We start from the raw sequence: 19,829 nt of genomic DNA, 5'->3' as shown, positions 1-19,829 counted from the left end.
AGGCTCCGCCTAGGGCGGGCAAAGGGACATTTGGGCATTCGGCGTCGCCCTCTGGCGGCCGGCCCTCCGCACTGCAGGCTCCGCCTAGGGCGGGCAAAGGGACGGTTGGGCATTCTCCGTCGCCCTCTGGCGGCCGGCCCTCCGCACTGCAGGCTCCACCTAAGGCGGGCAGAGGGACGGTTGGGCATTCGCCGTCGCCCTCTGGCGGCCGGCCCTCCGCACTGCAGGCTCCGCCTAGGGCGGGCAGAGGGACGGTTGGGCATTTAGCGTCGCCCTCTGGCGGCCGACCCTCCGCACTGCAGGCTCCACCTAGGGCGGGCAGGACAGCTGGGCACTAGCCGTCGCCCTCTGGCGGCCGGCCCTCCGCCCTACAGGCTCCTCCTAGGACGGGCAGAGGGACGGTTGGGCATTGATTCATTCAATCGTATGTATTGAGCGCTTACTGTGTGCAGAGCACTGTACTGAGCGTTTGGGAAGGGCAAGTCGGCAACATAGATGGTCCCTACCCAACAACGGGCTCACGGTCTAGAAGGGGGAGACAGACAGCAAAACAAAAGATAAATAGAATAGTAAATATGTACAAGTAAAATAAATAGAGTAATATATCTGTACAGAGTAATATATCTGTACGAAAGTAATATATCTGAACAAACGCATTCGCCGTCTCCCTCTGGCGGCCGGCCCTCCGCACTGCAGGCTCCACCTAGGGCGGGCAGGACAGCTGGGCACTCGCCGTCGCCCTCTGGTGGCCGACCCTCCGCACTACAGGCTCCGCCTAGGGCGGGCAGAGGGACGGTTGGGCATTCATTCATTCATTCATTCATTCAATCGTATTTATTGAGCGCTTACTGTGTGCAGAGCACTGTCCTAAGCGCTTGGGAAATACGAGTCGGCAACATAGAGAGACGGTCCCTACCCAACAACGGGCTCACGGTCTAGAAGGGGGAGACAGACAGCAAAACAAAAAAAAATAGAATAGTAAATATTGGGTAGGGACTGTCTCTATATGTTGCTGACTTGTACTTCCCAAGCGCTTAGTACAGTGCTCTGCACACAGTAAGCGCTCAATAAATACGATTGATTGATTGATGTACAAGTAAAATAAATAGAGTAATATATCTGTACAAAAGTAATATATCTGTACAAACGCATTCGCCGTCTCCCTCTGGCGGCCGGCCCTCCGCAATGCAGGCTCCACCTAGGGCGGGCAGAAGGACAGCTGTGCACTCGCCGTCGCCCTCTGGCGGCCGGCCCTCCGCACTGCAGGCTCTGCCTAGGAAGGGCAGAGGGACGGTTGGGCATTCATTCATTCATTCATTCATTCATTCATTCATTCAATCGTATTTATTGAGCGCTTACTGTGTGCAGAGCACTGTACTAAGCGCTTGGGAAGGACAAGTCTGCAACACAGAGAGACGGTCCCTACCCAACAATGGGCTCACAGTCTAGAAGGGGGAGACAGACAGCAAAACAAAACATGTGAACAGGTGTCATCAGGATAAATAGAAGCAAAGCTAGATGCACATCATTAACAAAATAAAATAAATAGAATAGTAAATATGTAAAAGTAAATAAATAGGGTAATATAGCTGTACAAAAGTAATCTATGTATGTACAAACGCATTCGCCTTCGCCCTCTGGCGGCCGGCCCACCTCACGGCAGGGCGGAGCATGACTGGTTCATTCATTCAATCGTATTTATTGAGCGCTTACTGTGTGCAGAGCCCTGGACTAAGCGCTTCATTCATTCATTCATTCAATCGTATTTATTATCAGTCAATCAATCAATCGTATTTATTGAGCACTTACTGTGTGCAGAGCACTGTACTAAGCGCTTGGGAAGTACAAGTTGGCAACATACAGAGACAGTCCCTACCCAACAGTGGGCTCATAGCCTAAACGGGGGAGACAGTGAACAAAACCAAACATACTAACAAAATAAAATAAATAGAATTGAGATGTACAAGTAAAATAAATAAATAAATAGGGGAAGAAGGGGGAGACAGACAACAAAACAAAACGTAGTAACAAAGTAAAATAAATAGAATATATACAAGTAAAATAAGTAGAGAAATACGTACAAACATATGTACATATATACAGGTGCTGTGGGGAGGGGAAGGGGAGAGGAAGGAGGGGGCTCAGTCTGGGAAGGCCTCCTGGAGGAGGCCAACTTGTATTTCCCAAGCGCTTTGTCCAGGGCTCTGCACACAGTAAGGGCTCAATAAATACGATTGAATGAATTAATGAATAGGAAGGAGGGGGCTCAATCTGGGAAGGCCTCCTGGTAGTTCCCAATCCCTTAGTCCAGTGCTCTGCACACAGTAAGCGCTCAATAAATACAATTGAATGAATGAATGAATGAGGTGAGCTCTCAGACAGACAGGGAGAGAAATATATAGAGAGAGAAAGAGAGAGAGAGAGAGAGAGAGAGAGAGAGAGAGCTTGAGAAGCAGCATGTCTCAGTGGAAGGAGCCCGGGCTTTGGAGTCAGAGGTCATGGATTCAAATCCCAGCTCCGCCATCTGCACACAGTAAGCGCTCAGTAAATACGATGGAATGCATTTGTCAGCTGTGTGACTTTGGGCAAGTCACTTAACTCCTCTGTGCCTCAGTTAGCTCATCTGTAAAATGGGGATGAAGATTGTGAAGCCCCCCCACAGGGCAACCTGATCACCTCGTAACCTCCTCAGCGCTTAGAACAGTACTTTGCACATAATAAATGCTTAATAAATGCCATCATTATTATTATTATGGATTCAAATCCCAGCTCCGCCATCTACACACAGTAAGTGCTCAATAAATACGATTGAATGAATCTGTCAGCTGTGTGACTTTGGGCAAGTTACTTAACTCCTCTGTGCCTCAGTTAGCTCATCTGTAAAATGGGGATGAAGATTGTGAGACCCCCACAGGGCAACCTGATCACCTTGTAACCTCCCCAGCGCTTAGAACAGTGCTTTGCACATGTTAAGTGCTTAATAAATGCCATTATTATTATTATGGATTCAAATCCCAGCTCCGCCATCTGCACACAGTAAGCGCTCAGTAAATACGATTGAATAAATCTGTCAGCTGTGTGACTTTGGGCAAGTCGCTTAACTCCTCTGTGCCTCAGCTAATCTGTAAAATGGGGATGAAGACTGTGAGCCCCCCGCGGGGCAACCTGATCACCTTGCAACCTCCCCAGCGCTTAGAACAGTGCTTTGCACATAGTAAGCGCTTAATAAATGCCATTCTTATTATTTCCAGCGCTTAGAATAGTGCTTTGCATGTAGTAAGTGCTTAATAAGCACCATCATTATTATTATTATTACAAATCGGCAACATATAGAGACGGTCCCTACCCAACAAGGGGCTCACAGTCTAGAAGGGGGAGACAGACAACAAAACGTGTAGACAGGCATCAAAATCATCAGAACAAATAGAATTATAGCTATATGCACATCATTAATAGAATAGTCAATATGTACAAGTAAAATTGTAATAAATCTGTACAAATATATACAAGTGCTGTGGGGAGGGGAAGGAGGTAGGGCAGGGGGGATGGGGAGGAGGAGAGGAAAAAGGGGGCTCAGTCTGGGAAGGCCTCCTGGAGGAGGGGAGCTCTCAGTTGGGCTTTGAAGGGAGGAAGAGAGCTAGCTTGGCGGATGTGTGGAGGGATTGGGGGCATTCCAGGACAGAAGGACGTGGGATGGGGGTCGACGGCGGGATAGGCAAGAAGGAGACTGCTTGGGAAACAGCTGGGCCCTGGCGGGTTGGGAAAACAGGCCGGCTTTATAGCCAAGCCCGGGAAGGGGGAAGGGGGAAGCGAGGATGGGGACAGGGTTGGCTCTGTTCAGCTCCACCTCTATTTCCTGTTCCCTAACCACAGCCTGCACCCGTTCTTCCTCCCAGCTGTCTTACTGAGAGAAGCAGTGTGGCTCGGTGGGAAGAGCCCGAGCTTGGGAGTCGGAGGTCAGGGGTTCTAATCCCGGCTCCGCCACTTGTCAGCTGCGTGACTCTGGGCAAGTCACTTCACTTCTCTGGGCCTCAGTTCCCTCATCTGGAAAATGGGGATGAAGGCTGTGAGCCCCACGTGGGACAGCCTTGATTACCTTGTATTCCCCCCCGTGCTTAGAACAGTGCTCGGCACATAGTAATCGCTTAATAAAAACCAACATTATTATTATTATTAGTTGTTGCCAACTTGTACTTCCCAAGCGCTTAGTACAGTGCTCTGCACACAGTAAGCGCTCAATAAATACGATTGATTGATTGATTATTACTGTGCAGCAATAATATAATGTTATATTATTATTAAGCAGCATGGCTCAGTGGAAAGAGCACGGGCTTTGGAGTCAGAGGTCATGGGTTTGAATCCCTACTCCGCCACATGTCTGCTGTGTGACCTTGGGCAAGTCACTTAACTTCTCTGAGCCTCAGTTACCTCATCTGTAAAATGGGGATTAAGACTGTGAGCCCCACGTGGGACTTGATCACCTTGTATCCCCCCCCCAGCACTCAGAACAGTGCTCTGCACATAGTAAGCGCTTAACAAATGCTATTATTATTATTATAATATTATTATTACTGTGCAGCAGCCGGGCAGCAGGGCTCAGGAGGACCGGGTAAGAGAGTGGATGGCTCAGTGCAACTCCTCATCACTACTGCAAAACAACTCTAGAGCTCAGAAGCAGCATGGCTCAGTGGAAAGAGCCCGGGCTTTGGAGTCAGACGTCATGGGTTCAAATCCCAGCTCCGCCAATTGTCAGCTGGGTGACTTTGGGCCAGTCACTTCACTTCTCTGGGCCTCAGTTCCCTCATCTGGAAAATGGGGATTAAGACTGTGAGCCCCCCGTGGGACAACCTGATCACCTTGTAACCTCCCCAGCGCTTAGAACGGTGCTCTGCACATAGTAACCGCACAATTAATGCCATTATTATTTTACTTTTTCCAAACGCTTCTTCCCCAGCGTCCCTACCAGCCTCAGGAGGGGTTGGACCCTCCTTCATGCAGGCCTTCATTCATTCATTCAATCGTACTTACTGAGCGCTTACTGTGTGCAGAGCACTGTACTAAGTGCTTGGGAAGTCCAAGTTGGCAACATCTAGAGACGGTCCCTACCCAACAGTGGGCTCACAGTCTAGAAGACTGTGAGACACGCCCTACAGAAGGGTGTGACAGAAACGAGGCACTGCCCCCCGGGGTCCTGTGGAAATGTTTATTAAACATAAGCACAATACAATACAGAGGTCATTAAATGGCAAATGAAAGTGCGTAGATTGAGTGGAACTGACTCTTCAAAGGCCGTGGGGAAAGCGGGACGGAGGGGGGAAGGGGAGAGAGGGCAGCGGGTACCCCCCCATCTTGGAAAGCACCAATCACACCTTCAACTTCTAGCTTCCACCACCCTTGGCTGTTGACAAGGGAGGGAAGACACCCCTCTTCCAAAGCTGGTTTCTAGCTCAGTGGTGCCTACTCTCCTACGATTGCTCCAGTGCCCTGTGGGGCAAGACAGCACAGGCAACGTAGCTCCCAGCCCAAAGGGTATTCATTCCTGGGACGCGGAATTGGGGTCACACTCACCTCTAAAGAAGGGGAGCAAGACGGTCAGCTCCTTGAGGGCAGGGACCACATCTACTTACTCTACTCTATTTTTCTAAGTGCTCAGTTCAGTGCTCTGCCCAGGGACGGCTCTCAATGAATACCATTAAATGATCGAATAAGCAGTCGACTCCTTCTTAAAGGTTTTGCCTTCCAGGACCGGGCTCGGTCTCTATCCCCGAGTGGAAGGACGGGGTCCTGGGTCTGCCAGCTAAAGCATTCTCATTTCGACTCTTTCTGGTTCCCACTCCCCCGCATCTCTTCTGACTATCCACACTTCCCCCGGCACATCTCTCTCCCACTTTCGGCCTCCTCCAATTCGATGCCAGCCTTACTCCCTTTGGCCTCCCTTCCCCCAGCCCCACCCAAAAAATAAGTGCTCGGTGACATCCCGCAGCCCACGTTCTCCACCTCTCAGTCCCCCCGACCCAGTGGCGAGGCAAGAGGAAGCTCCACCCTCTGACTTTTCCAGACTTGTGCTCGCCACGTCTGGGGCCTCAGCCCAACAGAGAGAAGGGAGAGTGGTGTGGGAGGAGTCTGCCAGCCTCAGTGGCCGGGGAAATGCTCCAGGAGGCTGCAGAACTCCCCCTGCCCCACCAAATTCTCTGACGCTGGCCCCGAAGGACAGCAGGGGAGAACCACGGGCAAACGGCCCTGCTCCCCACCACTCCCACGGCTGCTGGCGTTGGTACCCAGCCTGGCCCCAGCCACCAATGGAACCAGGAGGCATGCCCGCTGCTAACCAAAATAAATAAATAATAGTACAATGCTCCCGCCCACACATACACACCCACTCCATTAAAGCTTTGCAACGAGAAACCTTAAGATGGAAGTGCTCTATCTATGCAATTAGGATCTGAATTCTGCCCTGAACCAGACAGACGAAAGGCGGGGGGGAGGGGAAATAAATTAAGCAACTTCTGTCAGCAGGGGAGTCCCCCCGCTGAGCCCTGGGGTCCCAGACCTCTTCTGCGGGGTTGGGGGAGGTGGGAAGGGCACCCTGAAACAAGCCAGGCTCTTCCTACCCACACTGGCCCAGGGAGCTGGCCCTGTGCCTGAGCTATCAGTGCCCGTTCGGCCCCCTGCCCACCCTGAAACAGGACAACCTTACGCTTCCTGGAGCGGCCCCTGCCCCGAGGCCCAGCAGGCTGCCGGAGCCTGTCAGAAATCCAAGTGGGTGAAATCCCCAAAGTCACAGTCGAAGAGTTCTCGGACGCCCTCCCCGTCCTCCAGGCTGAAGTGGTAGTTTGGGGCCTGGGGCGGGGACAGACTGATGAACTCGTCGGGCAGGAGGTTGAAGTCTTCCTGCGCCTGTTCCAGGAGGCCGTCCACGGACACCAGCGGGGACAGGGCCTCCTCCTCCTCCTCCCCCGCTTCGGATCTCAGGGGCGCGGCAGGGCTCTGCTCAGACAGGAAGGGCTCTGGGGGCACAAAGAGGGAGGGGGTCTGATGGAAGGCCCCAAGAGGGAGAGGGCAGGGCAAGGCTGGGGGCTAAGAGGACAGAGAAAGGGACTGGGCACCAGAAAACGTGGGCTCCGGATCTATCTCCACCACTGGCCTGCTGTTGGGCCTGAGGTAAATCATTTGACCTCTCTGGGACCCCGTTTCCACCTCTGTAAAATGAGGATAAAGTACCTGCTCGCCCTCCCTCTTAAACTAAGCCCTGTGTCTAACCTGATTATCTTGTTTCTAAGCTGGCACTGAGCGAAGGGTTCAGCCCACAGTAAGCGTTTAATCCATCCCCCAATTATCGTAGTTAGGATGCCCAACTCCTACCGTAACGATTGTTGTGAGGACTCTCCGACGGCTGGCGTGCAGAGCTCGGCCCCAGCCCCCGCCCCAGGTGCCCCTCAGGAGGGGAGGCCCTCGTTCCCCCTCTGAGGGCCTGCCTGTGGAGGGACCCGGGCCCTGGAGGGAACCGGTTTGGGGTGGAGCTGGGGGGGCGTGAGGAGGGAGGGGGCGGGGTGCCGCAGCAAGGGAACAGGCGAGGCGTCCCAGTGGCCTCCGGGAACCACCCGCCCGCCGCGGGCACCCCGCACCTTGGACACTGGTCAGCAGCGGCAGGCCCGCGTCCCGCGGGGGCGTCAGGAGCCCGGAGGCTGCGGTGGCAGCGGTGGGGGCCTCGTCGGGAGCAGCTCTGAAGGGGCTCTTCACGGGGCTGCAGACCCCCGAGCTGTCCTCGGGGCATAGGAACACGTCAATGGGCCCTCTGGTGCTCTTCAGGGAGATATGCATGGCCTGTGGGGGGTGGGAAGCGGTGGGAAGCTGCAGGGGTGCCCGGCACCAGACTGTCCTGGACCGCGGTGCCCATGTCAGTCGCGGCGAAGAACCAACCCTCTGGAGCAGAGCTTCATCCCCAGGGGCAAGAAGAGGACAGGCTGGACCGCCCTCCCCCTCCCACAGCTCTGGGTTAGGAAGCAGATTTGCCCCCACAGGGGACACTGCAACCCACGACGACAACGGCTGAGGAATCCCCGGAAAGACCCCTGAGACCCGACGCCACCCCTCCCTGTTGGAGCCAAATCTCCCGGCATATAAGCGTCTACCGGGCCTGGCCAGGACTCTGCGCCAGCTCATCTCCCCGGACCCCCGACGGGTGGGTGCCCTTGCCCGTCCCTCCAGCGCCCCACAGGCAGTCACCTCGGCGGGATCCGCCACCTGCAGCTGGGTCTCCGGAGGAGCCTTGATGACCATCACCATCTGCTCCGCGGGGTCGGCCACGCTGCGCAGATCCTGGCAGGTCACGTAGGCCAAGGTGCCGGCGGGGTCAAGGATCGTGCCCCGGGGGCAGAGGGCCGAAGGCTTCCCTTTCCGCCTCCCACCCCACGGCGCTTCCGACGGTCCCTCCCTAGTCCTGAGGACCCCCCGCCCAAACCGCGTCAACCCGACGGCTCTCGGGCCAGGCGGGTGCCGAGTTGCGTCACTTCCCTCATCAGTAAAATGGGGATTAAGACTGTGAGCCCCACGTGGGACACGGACTGTGTCTAACCTGATTAGCTTCTATCTACTCCAGCGATTAGTAGAGTGCTTGGCACAGAGTAAGGGCTTAACAAATACCATTGAAGAAAAAAGGTGACACTCTGTGTGCTATCCTCCCCTTCCCATACCACTGGGTTGCTTGCTCTTTCAGTCCCCTTCTCCCCGCCTCTGTGCCCAAGGAGGATATTTTTGATTGTCAGCATCTTCGGTGAGCAGCTTGAGTTGCACGGTGCACGCCTGGATCAGGTTATCCAGCTGTTGCTCCGTCTCCTCGAGTTTCTGTAAGTCCCTGGACAGATCCTGGTACTCGCTGGGGCGGGGGCTGATGGACACGGGCTGCTTCCCCCTGCGGAGAGAAGCCGGGGGAGAGGCTGGGCCGCCCTGCTCCTGGCCAGACCACAGCGGGGCTCGCCCGGGTCCTCGGCCCACCCCGCTTCAGTCCCGTGTGTCTGCCAGTCCCTGCCGTCTGAAGAACTGATGGGAGGCCTCGAGCAGCCCACCCCCCGGCCTCTGCCCGGCCCCAGTCCCTGCTCCTCCTCCCCGGGGCCGGCTCGCCCCCCGACACGCTCCTCCCAGGGCCGGCAGACAGTGACCCATTAAGGGCCCGGGTTTGAGACAGTTGGAGTGGCCCGGGTGGCCGCCACCCGCGTGCGGCGACTTGTGGTCTCTCTGGAGGGGGCGGTCCACGGGCCTGCTACCTACAGCCACTGGATGTGGTTCTTGGACTTCTTGGTGATGAGGTGGACGCCCTCCAGGACATTGGTGATGTCGTAGATGCGCCGCTTCTGCACCTTGAGGATGTCGGCCGCCCAGTTGAGGTCCACCACCCCATCAGGGGACCGGCTCAGCAGCTCCAGGAAGCGCTTGGTGGTCAGGTTCAGCGACGTCTCGTAGCGAGACTTCTCCCCGGGGGACTTGGCACCTGGGGGCCGGCGGCGACTGGCGGTTAACGTTCCAGTTGGGTGGCCCAACTCGGCCCCCGAAGGGCACCCACCCAGCCCTGGGGAAGTTGAGGCCGACAGATTCCCCCGGCGGTCTGGGTATGGGATTCCCCTAAGCCCCCTCCCCTCCCGACGTGGGGCCGGGGGCCACGGGACCATCCGTGCGCAGCCCGGAGGAACTGAGCATAGGGGTGGCGGGAGAGCTGGGGGTTGGAGGCCAAGCCAGCTCCTTTTGAGGGGGCCTTCGTCCCCGCCCTCTCAGAGAGACAGCAGCTTCTCTCCCGCCTCTGACGTTTCTCCCTCACGAGACGACAAGGGATGTTGGCGGGAGACAGGAAGGACCTGCTGGGCGAGTGCAGCACTGCCCCCGCCAATGGCGCCAACCACAGCGCTTCCTTCCCGGCCCGCCCGGCTCCTGCCTGAGGCACCCCAATCACCCGCCCCACTCCCAGGCCAAACGGGCTCTGGAGTCTCCTCCCGGACCCTCGCGATTGCTGGGGTACAGAGAAGAAAAAGCCCCTCCCCACACCTGCCCGCCCTGTGCCAGACGCAGCTATCAGGGTTCAACGGCCCCAGTGGGTGGGTGGGGGCATCAGAGTGGATCCGGCCTTGGAGGTGGGAAACCCAGGGAGACCCAGAGCCAGGTGTCTGCTCGGGAGAGACCTTCCCGGCTGGGAGAACTGCATCCCGGTGAGAGAGGGGACTCCAGGAAAGTGGGGATAAATATAGCTGAGTGACTGATTGATTGACTGGGGAGACAATGAACGCCACCTGCTCCGTCCTCATCCTTCCTCTTGCTATCTGTCTCATACTTTAGATGCAGGCCCCCTTATCGCAGGGACCGCATCAATAAGCAGTAGTTATTGAGCCCTGACTGTGTGCAGGGCACTGTAGGAGAGCACTTTTTTTCATATTAACGTCTGTCTCCCCCTCTGGACCATAATTTCGTTGTGGGCAGGGAACATTTGTTACACTGGACTCTCTCAAGCGCTTAGTACGGTGCTTTGCATGCGGCGAGCGCTCAATAAATACGACTGAATGAAAGTACAACACAACAGAGTTGGTAGAAACGTTCCCTGCCCACAAGGAGCTTCCGGTCCAGAGTGGGAGACGGACATGAACATAAATAAATTACGGATACGTGCCTAAGTGCTGCGGGGCAAATATCAAGCGCTCAAAGGGTACGGATGACCTGCTTCTACCATATTCTTCCAAGATCTCAATACGGTGCTTCATTCCTAGAATTCCCAATGACTGACTGGGCCCCCAAACAGCAGATGCCCCGGGCAGGGACGGAGGAGCAGAGTGGTGGTCCGTCCCGCGGCACCCTGGTGGGAGAAGGCCAGAGGGTCAAGGAGGGTCGGGGCTGGCCAGCGGTGTTGTATACCTTTGCCGGTGCGCTTAGCTCGCCCTCGGGCTGGCTGGCCGGCCTCCGCGAGGTACTGGTGATCCCTTTCCAGATCCAACTTCCTCTTCACCTGTGGCGGAGAGAAGAAGGGTCCCCTGTGAGAGGGGAGACGGAGAGGTCCCTCCAGGCCCTGCTCCCCGGGCAGGGGGGTGGTGGCCAGGCCCTCTGAGAGGGGAGATGGTCCCGGCTGGACTCGGGGATGCCCAAGCTCGGATCCTACTCGGTCATCTGGTTGAACCGTGCCTCGGTTTCCCAGCCTCTGCCGCGGGCTGGGCCTGACCCACCCCCTCCGAAGCAGTCCTCGGAATTACCGGAATTACCAGGCTCCGACTCCTGGTGCCCAGCTTGAGGATGGGGGCCTCACGTCTCCCCCAACCCCTCTGGCTCGCTCCTCCCGGAAGGCAGAGGGGAACAAAGCCAACCAGGAGGAAGGGGAAGCATCGGCAGGAAGACAGGCTGAGAAGATGAGGGCATTCCGGGCAGGGAAGAGAAAGAAGGCCAAGAGGGGCTGTGACCAAAGTGAAGGAAGAGGTTGGAGAGAATTCTGAATTGTTGTTTACTAACCCTCAGCACCAGGGTGAAGCTTGAAGATGGCAAAAGTGAAAACGTTTCCTCACTCAGCAGGTGGCAAAGTGCATGGAACTCCCTACCGCAGGAAGTTGCGCAGCCGCAAAGAGCAGTAGGGGAAGCAACATGGCTTTAGTGGGTGGAACACGGGCTTGGGTTCTAATCACGGCTCCACCACATGTCTGCTGTGTGTCCTTGAGCAAGGCGCTTCACTTCTCTGTACCTCAGTTTCCTCATCTGGAAAATGGGATTAAGAGTGTGAGCCCCACGTGGGGCAGGTACTGTGTCCAACCCGATTAACCTGTATCTAACCCAGTGCTTAGAATAGTGCTTGGTACATAGTAAGTGCTTAACAAGTACTATAATTATTATTATTATTAAGAGCAGTTTAGATCCACACACGACTCCACCATCTGCCCTGGATCACCGTGGGGGGAGAGTCGGGTTGGGTGATGCGTGCCCAGCTCTGGGCTGGGTGGACTGCCAGCCAGTCAATTGTATTTATTGGGCGCTTACCGTGTGCAGAGCAGCACAGTAAGCACTTGGGCGAGCACCATACAACAGACACAGTCCTACTCAAAGGTCAACTGCCGGGAGGTCAGGGATGGGCTTCCCCGGTGGCCCGGCCAGAGGGAGAATTTCCACGGCAACGCAACAGGCCTGCATTCACAGCAGATCTCGGCCCTTCGTAACAGGGTTTAGTGACGTGTTTGGTGGCAGCTCACCACGGCCTCCCTGCCGCTGCTCACCGCTCAGTGGAAGACAGAGGATGGATTGATCAGATTAGGGACGGGACCGCTCCCCTCTGGAGGTGGCAGGGGGATGGACTCCCAGCGGGAAATAAAGAGCTTCAGGCTGGGAGCCCCCAGGGAACAGATGCCCTCTCCCCTGGGGTGGGCAGGATCCGGAGTGCCCCCTGCCCACGCAGCGTCTCTGGGAGAGAGGAGCCTCCCCATCCCCAACCTGATGCAAAAAACGGAATGACGGGAGCTTGGGGCTCCTGACAACCGATGTCGGGCGGCAGGGCTGACCGATCCTGACCAAGGATGGGGGCAGGACACTCTCAGGTCCATTTATTGACCAGAGACACGTCTAGGTTGGGGTACTGCCTGCTCAGAGGGGCGGCTTTCACTCCCACGCTGAGCTCCACAGAGAGAAGCAGCCGCCGACTCCATCCGCTCCCCTCACCTGCGTCGAGCCAGCGGGAGGGGAGACCCCACAGCTCGTGTCCCACCCGGAGGGAAGGAGAGAGGCCAACCCCCAAGGAACGGCGGCTCTGGTGGGGGGGATGGCGGGTGCCCTCCCACGACTGCCCGTGCTCTGGGCCGGGCCTGGAAAGAACAGCAAGCGCTCCCTGGCCGGGCTCCGCTCTGCTCTCAGCCCCTCTGAGGGAACGTTTCCGTTTGCTCGAGGAGAAAATAAAAGCAAAAGCAGATCGGTGCTCGGCGGCGAACTGGAACCGCAGCAGAGCCCTGATTGCGAGGAAGGGGTGGAGGTGGGGAGGGAGGCTTCTGTACCCAGGACAGTAGCGGGTGACACTTCCCCGCCCTCAGGTGGGGCTCCTGTTCCCAGTTGAAAAGTCACAAGAGCCCAGCACCGGCTCTGGGTTTCTGCTGGGCCTTGGGCCTATGGTTGGCTACCCCCGGCAAACCCACCCTATCTCATCCTCACAGTAGTAGGGAGGCCAGAATTCTTTCCCAGCTCTACCCCCGGCCTGCCCTGTAACCTGGGGCAAGTCATTTGACTTTTCTAGACCTGTTTCCTCCTCTGTTAAATGGACACGAGATCCCGCGCTCTCGCTCCCCGGGTCCCAGTTGGAACTGGGCCTGCACCTTTAACTGATTATATTTCCCCCAGTGCTTGGCTTCAGGGTAAGCACGTTATCATAACAGAATTAACTGGTTCAGCCCAGTGATCGGATCTCCTGGACACCCCCGCCACCCGTTCCATCAATCAATCAATCAATCAATCGTATTTATTGAGCGCTTACTGTGTGCAGAGCACTGGACTAAGCGCTTGGGAAGTACAAGTTGGCAACATATAGAGACAGTCCCTACCCAACAGTGGGCTCACAGTCTAAAAGGGGGAGACAGAGAACAAAACCAAACATACTAACAAAATAAAATAAATAGAATAGATATGTACAAGTAAAATAAATAGAGTAATAAATATGTACAAACATATGTACATATATACAGGTGCTGTGGGGGAGGGAAGGAGGTAAGATGGGGGGGATGGAGAGGGGGACGAAGGGGAGAGGAAGGAAGGGGCTCAGTCTGGGAAGGCGTCCTGGAGGAGGTGAGCTCTCAGCAGGGCCTTGAAGGGAGGAAGAGAGCTAGCTCGGCGGATGGGCAGAGGGAGGGCATTCCAGGCCCGGGGGAAGACGTGGGCCGGGGGTCGACGGCGGGACAGACGAGACCGAGGTCCAGTGAGGAGATTAGCGGCAGAGGAGCGGAGGGTGCGGGCTGGGCTGGAGAAGGAGAGAAGGGAGGTGAGGTAGGAGGGGGCGAGGTGATGGACAGCCTTGAAGCCCAGGGTGAGGAGTTTCTGCCTGATGTGCAGATTGATTGGTAGCCACTGGAGATTTTTGAGGAGGGGAGTAACACGCCCAGAGCGTTTCTGGACAAAGACAATCCGGGCAGCAGCATGAAGTATGGATTGAAGTGGGGAGAGACACGAGGATGGGAGATCAGAGAGAAGGCTGATGCAGTAGTCCGGACGGGATAGGATGAGAGCTTGAACGAGCAGGGTAGCGGTTTGGATGGAGAGGAAAGGGTGGATCTTGGCAATGTTGCGGAGCTGAGACCGGCAGGTTTTGGTGACGGCTTGGCTGTGAGGGGTGAACGAGAGAGCGGAATCGAGGATGACACCAAGGTTGCGGGCCTGTGAGACGGGAAGGATGGTAGTGCCGTCAGCAGAGATGGGAAAGTCAGGGAGAGGGCAGGGTTTGGGAGGGAAGACAAGGACCGGTTCCATCGACCCTGCCGCTCCCAAGGCCAGAGCGAGAGGGATTGCAGGGGTTTGCGTAGCCTAGTGGAAAGGACACGGACTTGAGAATCAGAAGGCCCGGGTTCTCATCCAGACTCAGGCCCTTGCCCGCTGTAAAACTTTAGGCAAGTCACCTAACTTCTCTGTGCCTCCGTTTCCTCATCTGTAAACCTGGAATGAATGGCGAACTTTCCCCAGTGCTTAGCACATAGTAAGTATTTATCAAATACCACTATTGCCATCGTTATCATTAATGATGATAATAATGTTAGTAACAACAAGGCCTCCAGACATTCCCCCTCCACAAGATTCCTGGCTCCGGGAAGAGGGAGATGGGGACGGAGACCCCAGTTCCAGAGTCAGCCCTGCCCGTTCATCTCGGGGGGAAAGCATCCTTTCGAGAGTGGCCTGCGGGAGCGAGGGGTCAGGGGTTCGGCTCCAGGTCTTTGGTCAGGCGGAGGCAGACGACAGCGATGGAGACGGAGGTGGGGAGGCCAGGTGCCCTGACGGTACCTCACCCTCTCTGGTTGGGGGGAAGGGGAGGCATTTCCGGAGACCGGCTCTGAAGCGAGGCAGGGCCCCACGGCTTCCCAACCAACCTCACCAACTGTCGGGGCGGCTGTGAGAGGGGCACTGCGAGGAAAGGGATCCGGGCCCCTCACGCCCATCTCTCTCCGGCAGACCCTAAGGCCTGCTGTCAGCGCACAGAGGAGCAGCCTGGCTCAGTGGAAAGACAGAAGGCTTGGGAGTCAGAGGTCGTGGGTTCTAATCCCGACTCGGCCACATGTCTGCCGTGTGACCTTGGGCAAATCCCTTAACTTCTCTGAGCCTCGATTTCCTCATCTGTAAAGTGGGGATTAATAATAATAATAATAATAATGATGATGGCATTTATTAAGTGCTCACTATGTTGAAAGCACTGTTCTAAGCGCTGGGGAGGTCACAAGGTGATCAGGTTGTCCCACTGGGGGCTCACAGTCTCCATCCCCGTTTTACAGATGAGGGAACTGCGGCCCAGAGAAGTGAAGCGACTTGCCCAAAGTCACCCAGCTGACAATTGGCAGAGCCGGGATTTAAACCCCGTGGCCTCTGACTCCAAAGCCCGGGTTCTTTCCACTGAGCCACACTGCTTCTCTAAGGCTGTGAGGGCCCCGTGGGACAACCTGGTCACCTCGTATCCTCCCCCCCGGCCAGACCCCGGAGCTTAGAACAGTGCTTTGCACATAGTAAGTCTTTAACAAATGTCATTATTAGACATTTGTTAGATTAGAGAAGCAGCATGGCTCAGTGGAAAGAGCCCAGGCTTTGGAGTCAGAGGTCATGGGTTCAAATTCCGGCTCCGCTGCTTGTCAGCTGGGCGACTTTGGGCAAGTCACTTCTCTGGGCCTCAGTTACCTCATCTGGAAAATGGAGATAATGATGGCATTGATTAAGCGCTTCCTATGTGCAAAGCACTGTTCTAAGCGCTGGGGAGGATACAAAGCGATTAGGTTGTCCCATGTGGGGCTCACAGACTTCACCCCCATTTTCCAGATGAGGGAACTGAGGCCCAGAGAAGCCAAGTAACTCGTCCAAAGTCACCCAGCCGACGAGTGGTGGAGCTGGGATTGGAACCCACGACCTCTGACTCCAAAGCCCGGGCTCCTTCCACTGGGCCACGCTGCTTCTCTAAGGGATGAAGGCTGTGAGCCCCCCGCCGTGGGGCAACCTGATCACCTTGGAACCTCCCCAGCGCTTAGAACAGTGCTTTGCACGTAGTAAGCGCTTAATAAATGCCGTTATTATTATCTGTAAAATGGGGATGAAGACTGTGAGCCCCCTGTGGGGCAACCTGATCACCTTGGAACCTCCCCAGCGCTTAGAACAGTGCTTGGCACATAGTAAGCGCTTAACAAATGCCATCCTTATTATTATAGGCACCCCCAACTCCTCGGAGGGGCACCTTTCAAGGAAGGAAGGGGGGGGGGGGCGTAACGGCCCCCCTCCGTGTCCCTGGAGGCGGAGGTGGAGCCGAGCCCCCCGCCGCCGTGTTTCACCAGGGCAGAGGGGGCGGGGTATTACCGGGGGGCGGCCCAGGGCGGGCCTCGGTCCGGCGGGCCCCGGCCGGGGGGCCTGGGGCGTGGCGAACAGCAGCAGCTCGGCCTCGCTGCCCACCTCGCCGGGGCCGGCGGGGCGGGGGGCGGCGTCGGCGTCCTGGGTGGAGATGATGACGATCTGCTGCTCCACCACCTGCAGCCCCCCGACCCCCAGGAGGGTCTCCAGCTCGGTCCGGGCGCCGTCCAGGGCCATGCTGGGGGGCGGGCTGGCTGGCGGGCTGGCGGGCTGGCTGGCTGGGGGGCTGGCCGGCCGGCTGGCTGGCTGGCTGGGGGGGCTTCAGGCCCCCATGGCTCCGGGCTCCGGGGGTCGTCGGGCCCCGCCGGCTTTCGGGAGGCCGGCCCAGCCCATGGCCCCCGGCCCGGTGGGGGGGTCGGTGCTGGGGGGCGCCGGGCCCATGGGACCCTCCTTCCCTCCTTCCCTCCCTCCCTCCCTCCTTCCCTTCCTCCGGGGCCGCCGCCGCCGCCGCCGCCCGAGCAGCCCGGACACTTTTTTAGGCGCCAAATCCTTTTTGCCGCGAAACGAGCACGAGCCGGCGAGCGGCGCGCCCATTGGCTGGCCGGCCCCCCATCGCTACCCGGCGACGCCGGCGAGCCACGCGCTGATTGGCCGCGGCAACGCGGCGGGCGGCGGGGGCCAATCAGCGCGCCCCGCGACCGGAAGCCCGCCCGCTACTCCCCCCCCCCTTTTTTTTTTTTTTCCCCTCCAGCCCGGCTGAGGACCCCGCGGAACTTTGCTTCTATAATAATAATGATGGTGTTTATTAGGCGCTTGACTATGTGCAAAGCCCTGTTCTGAGCGCTGGGGAGGTTTATTTATTTATTTTACTTGTACATATCCATTCTATTTATTTGATTTTGTTAGTACGTTTGGTTTTGTCCTCTCTCTCCCCCTTTTAGACTGTGAGCCCAATCAATCAATCGTATTTATTGTGCGCTTACTATGTGCAGAGCACTGTACTAAGCGCTTGGGAAGTACAAATTGGCAACACAATTTGTTGAGTAGGGGCCGTCTCTATATGTTGCCACTTTGTACTTCCCAAGCGCTTAGTACAGTGCTCTGCACATAGTAAGCGCTCAATAAATATGATTGATTGGTGGATTGATTACAAGGTGATCAGGTTGTCCCTCGGGGGGCTCACAGTCTTCATCCCCATTTTACAGCTGAGGGAACTGAGGCCCAGAGAAGTGACTTGCCCAAAGTCACACAGCTGACAATTGGTGGAGTCGGGATTTGAACCCATGACCTCCGGCTCCAAAGCCTGGGCTCTTTCCAGTGAGCCACGCTGCTTCTCTGTAATCAGTCAATCGTATTTATTGAGCGCTTACTGCGTGCAGGGCACTGGACTAAGCGCTTGGGAAGTACAAGTCGGCAACACATAGAGACGGGCCCTGCCCAACAGTGGGCTCACAGTCTAAAAATAAGAATAATGGCATTGATTCGGCGCTTATTATGTGCGGAGCACTGTCCCGCATTTGCTAAGCGCTTACTATGGGCCAAGCACGGAGGTCATAATAATGATGGTGCTTAGAACAGTGCTTGGCCCATAGTAAGCGCTTAACAAATACCATTATTATTATTATTATTTGAAGCGCTTACTATGTGCCAAGCACTGTTCTAAGTGCCATCATTATCATTACCTCCGTGCTTCACTTCTATAATAATAATAATGGCATTTGTTCAGCGCTGTGTGCCAAGCACTGTTCTAAGCACCAACATTATTATTACCTCCGTGCTTGGCACATAGTAAGCGCTTAACAAATGCAGGACAGTGCTTCGCACCTAATAAGCACTTAACAAATACCATTATTATCTGAAGCGCTTATTAGGTGTGAAGCACTGTTCTAAGCACATTTGTTAAGCTATTAATAATAATAATAATAATGGTATTTAAGTGCTTCCTATGAGCAAAGCACTGTTCTAAGCGCTGGGGAGGTTACAAGGTGATCAGGTTGTCCCTCGGGGGGCTCACAGTCTTCATCCGCATTTTACAGATGAGGGAACTGAGGCCCAGAGAAGTGACTTGGCCAAAGTCACACAGCTGACAATTGGTGGAGCCGGGATTTGAACCCATGACCTCCGGCTCCAAAGCCTGGGCTCTTTCCAGTGAGCCACGCTGCTTCTCTATAATCAATCGTATTTATTGAGTGCTTACTGTGTGCAGAGCACTGGACTAAGTGCTTGGGAAGTACAAGTCGGCAACACATAGAGACGGTCCCTACCCAACAGTGGGCTCACAGTCTAAAAATGTGAATAATGGCATTGATTCGGCGCTTATTATGTGCAGAGCACTGTCCCGCATTTGGTAAGCGCTTACTATGGGCCAAGCACGGAGGTCATAATAATGAGGGCGCTTAGAACAGTGCTTGGGCCATAGTAAGCGCTTCAAATAATAATAATAATGGTATTTGTTAAGCGCTTACTATGGGCCAAGCACAGAGGTCATAATAATGATGGCGCTTAGAACAGTACTTGGCACATAGTAAGCACTTCAAATAATAATAATAATGGTATTTGTTAAGCGCTTACTATGTGCCAAGCACGGAGGTAATAATAATGATGGTACTTAGAACAGTGCTTGGCACATAGTAAGCGCTTAACAAATACCATTATTATTATTATTTGAAGTGCTTACTATGTGCCAAGTACTGTTCTAAGCGCCATCATTATTATTACCTCCGTGCTTTACTTCTATAATAATAATAATGGCATTTGTTCAGCGCTGTGTGCCAAGCACTGTTCTAAGCACCATCATTATTATTACCTCCGTGCTTTACTTCTATAATAATAATAATGGCATTTGTTCAACGCTGTGTGCCAAGTGCTGTTCTAAGCACCAACATTATTATTACCTCCGTGCTTGGCACAAAGTAAGCGCTTAACAAATGCGGGACAGTGCTTCGCACCTAATAAGCGCTTAACAAATACCATTATTATTATTATTATTTGAAGCGCTTTATTAGGTGTGAAGCACTGTTCTAAGCACATTTGCTAAGCTATTAATAATAATAATGGTATTTAAGCGCTTCCTATGTGCAAAGCACTGTTCTAAGCGCTGGGGAGGTTACAAAGTGATCAGATTGTCCCACAGGGGGGCTCACAGTCTTCATCCCCATTTTACAGATGAGGGAACAGAGGCCCAGAGAAATTAAGTTACTTGCCCAAAGTCACACAGCTGACAGTTGGCAGAGCCGGGATTTGAACCCATGACCTCTGACTTCAAAGCCCGGGCTCTTTCCACTGAGCCACGCTGCTTGGGTCCAAGC

The 19,829-nt window shown here is 55.3% G+C and overlaps 1 protein-coding gene across 1 annotated transcript; it reads right to left on the bottom strand.

Moving 5' to 3' along the window:
• Positions 1–5,970: 5,970 nt before the first annotated feature.
• E2F1 (E2F transcription factor 1) lies at positions 5,971–16,758 on the bottom strand. Its single transcript, XM_038757153.1, is given in 8 exon segments — positions 5,971–7,032; positions 7,633–7,824; positions 8,227–8,341; positions 8,753–8,875; positions 8,991–9,014; positions 9,253–9,487; positions 10,894–10,984; positions 16,531–16,758. Coding segments are annotated over 8 exon segments (1,293 nt in total). The 3' UTR covers positions 5,971–6,747.
• Between the last annotated feature and the right edge of the window lie 3,071 nt (positions 16,759–19,829).

The sequence above is a fragment of the Tachyglossus aculeatus genome, chromosome 15 (genome assembly GCF_015852505.1).
Source record: "Tachyglossus aculeatus isolate mTacAcu1 chromosome 15, mTacAcu1.pri, whole genome shotgun sequence".
Classification (NCBI taxonomy): Eukaryota; Metazoa; Chordata; class Mammalia; order Monotremata; family Tachyglossidae; genus Tachyglossus; species Tachyglossus aculeatus.
This window is presented reverse-complemented; position numbering and strand designations above follow the sequence as displayed.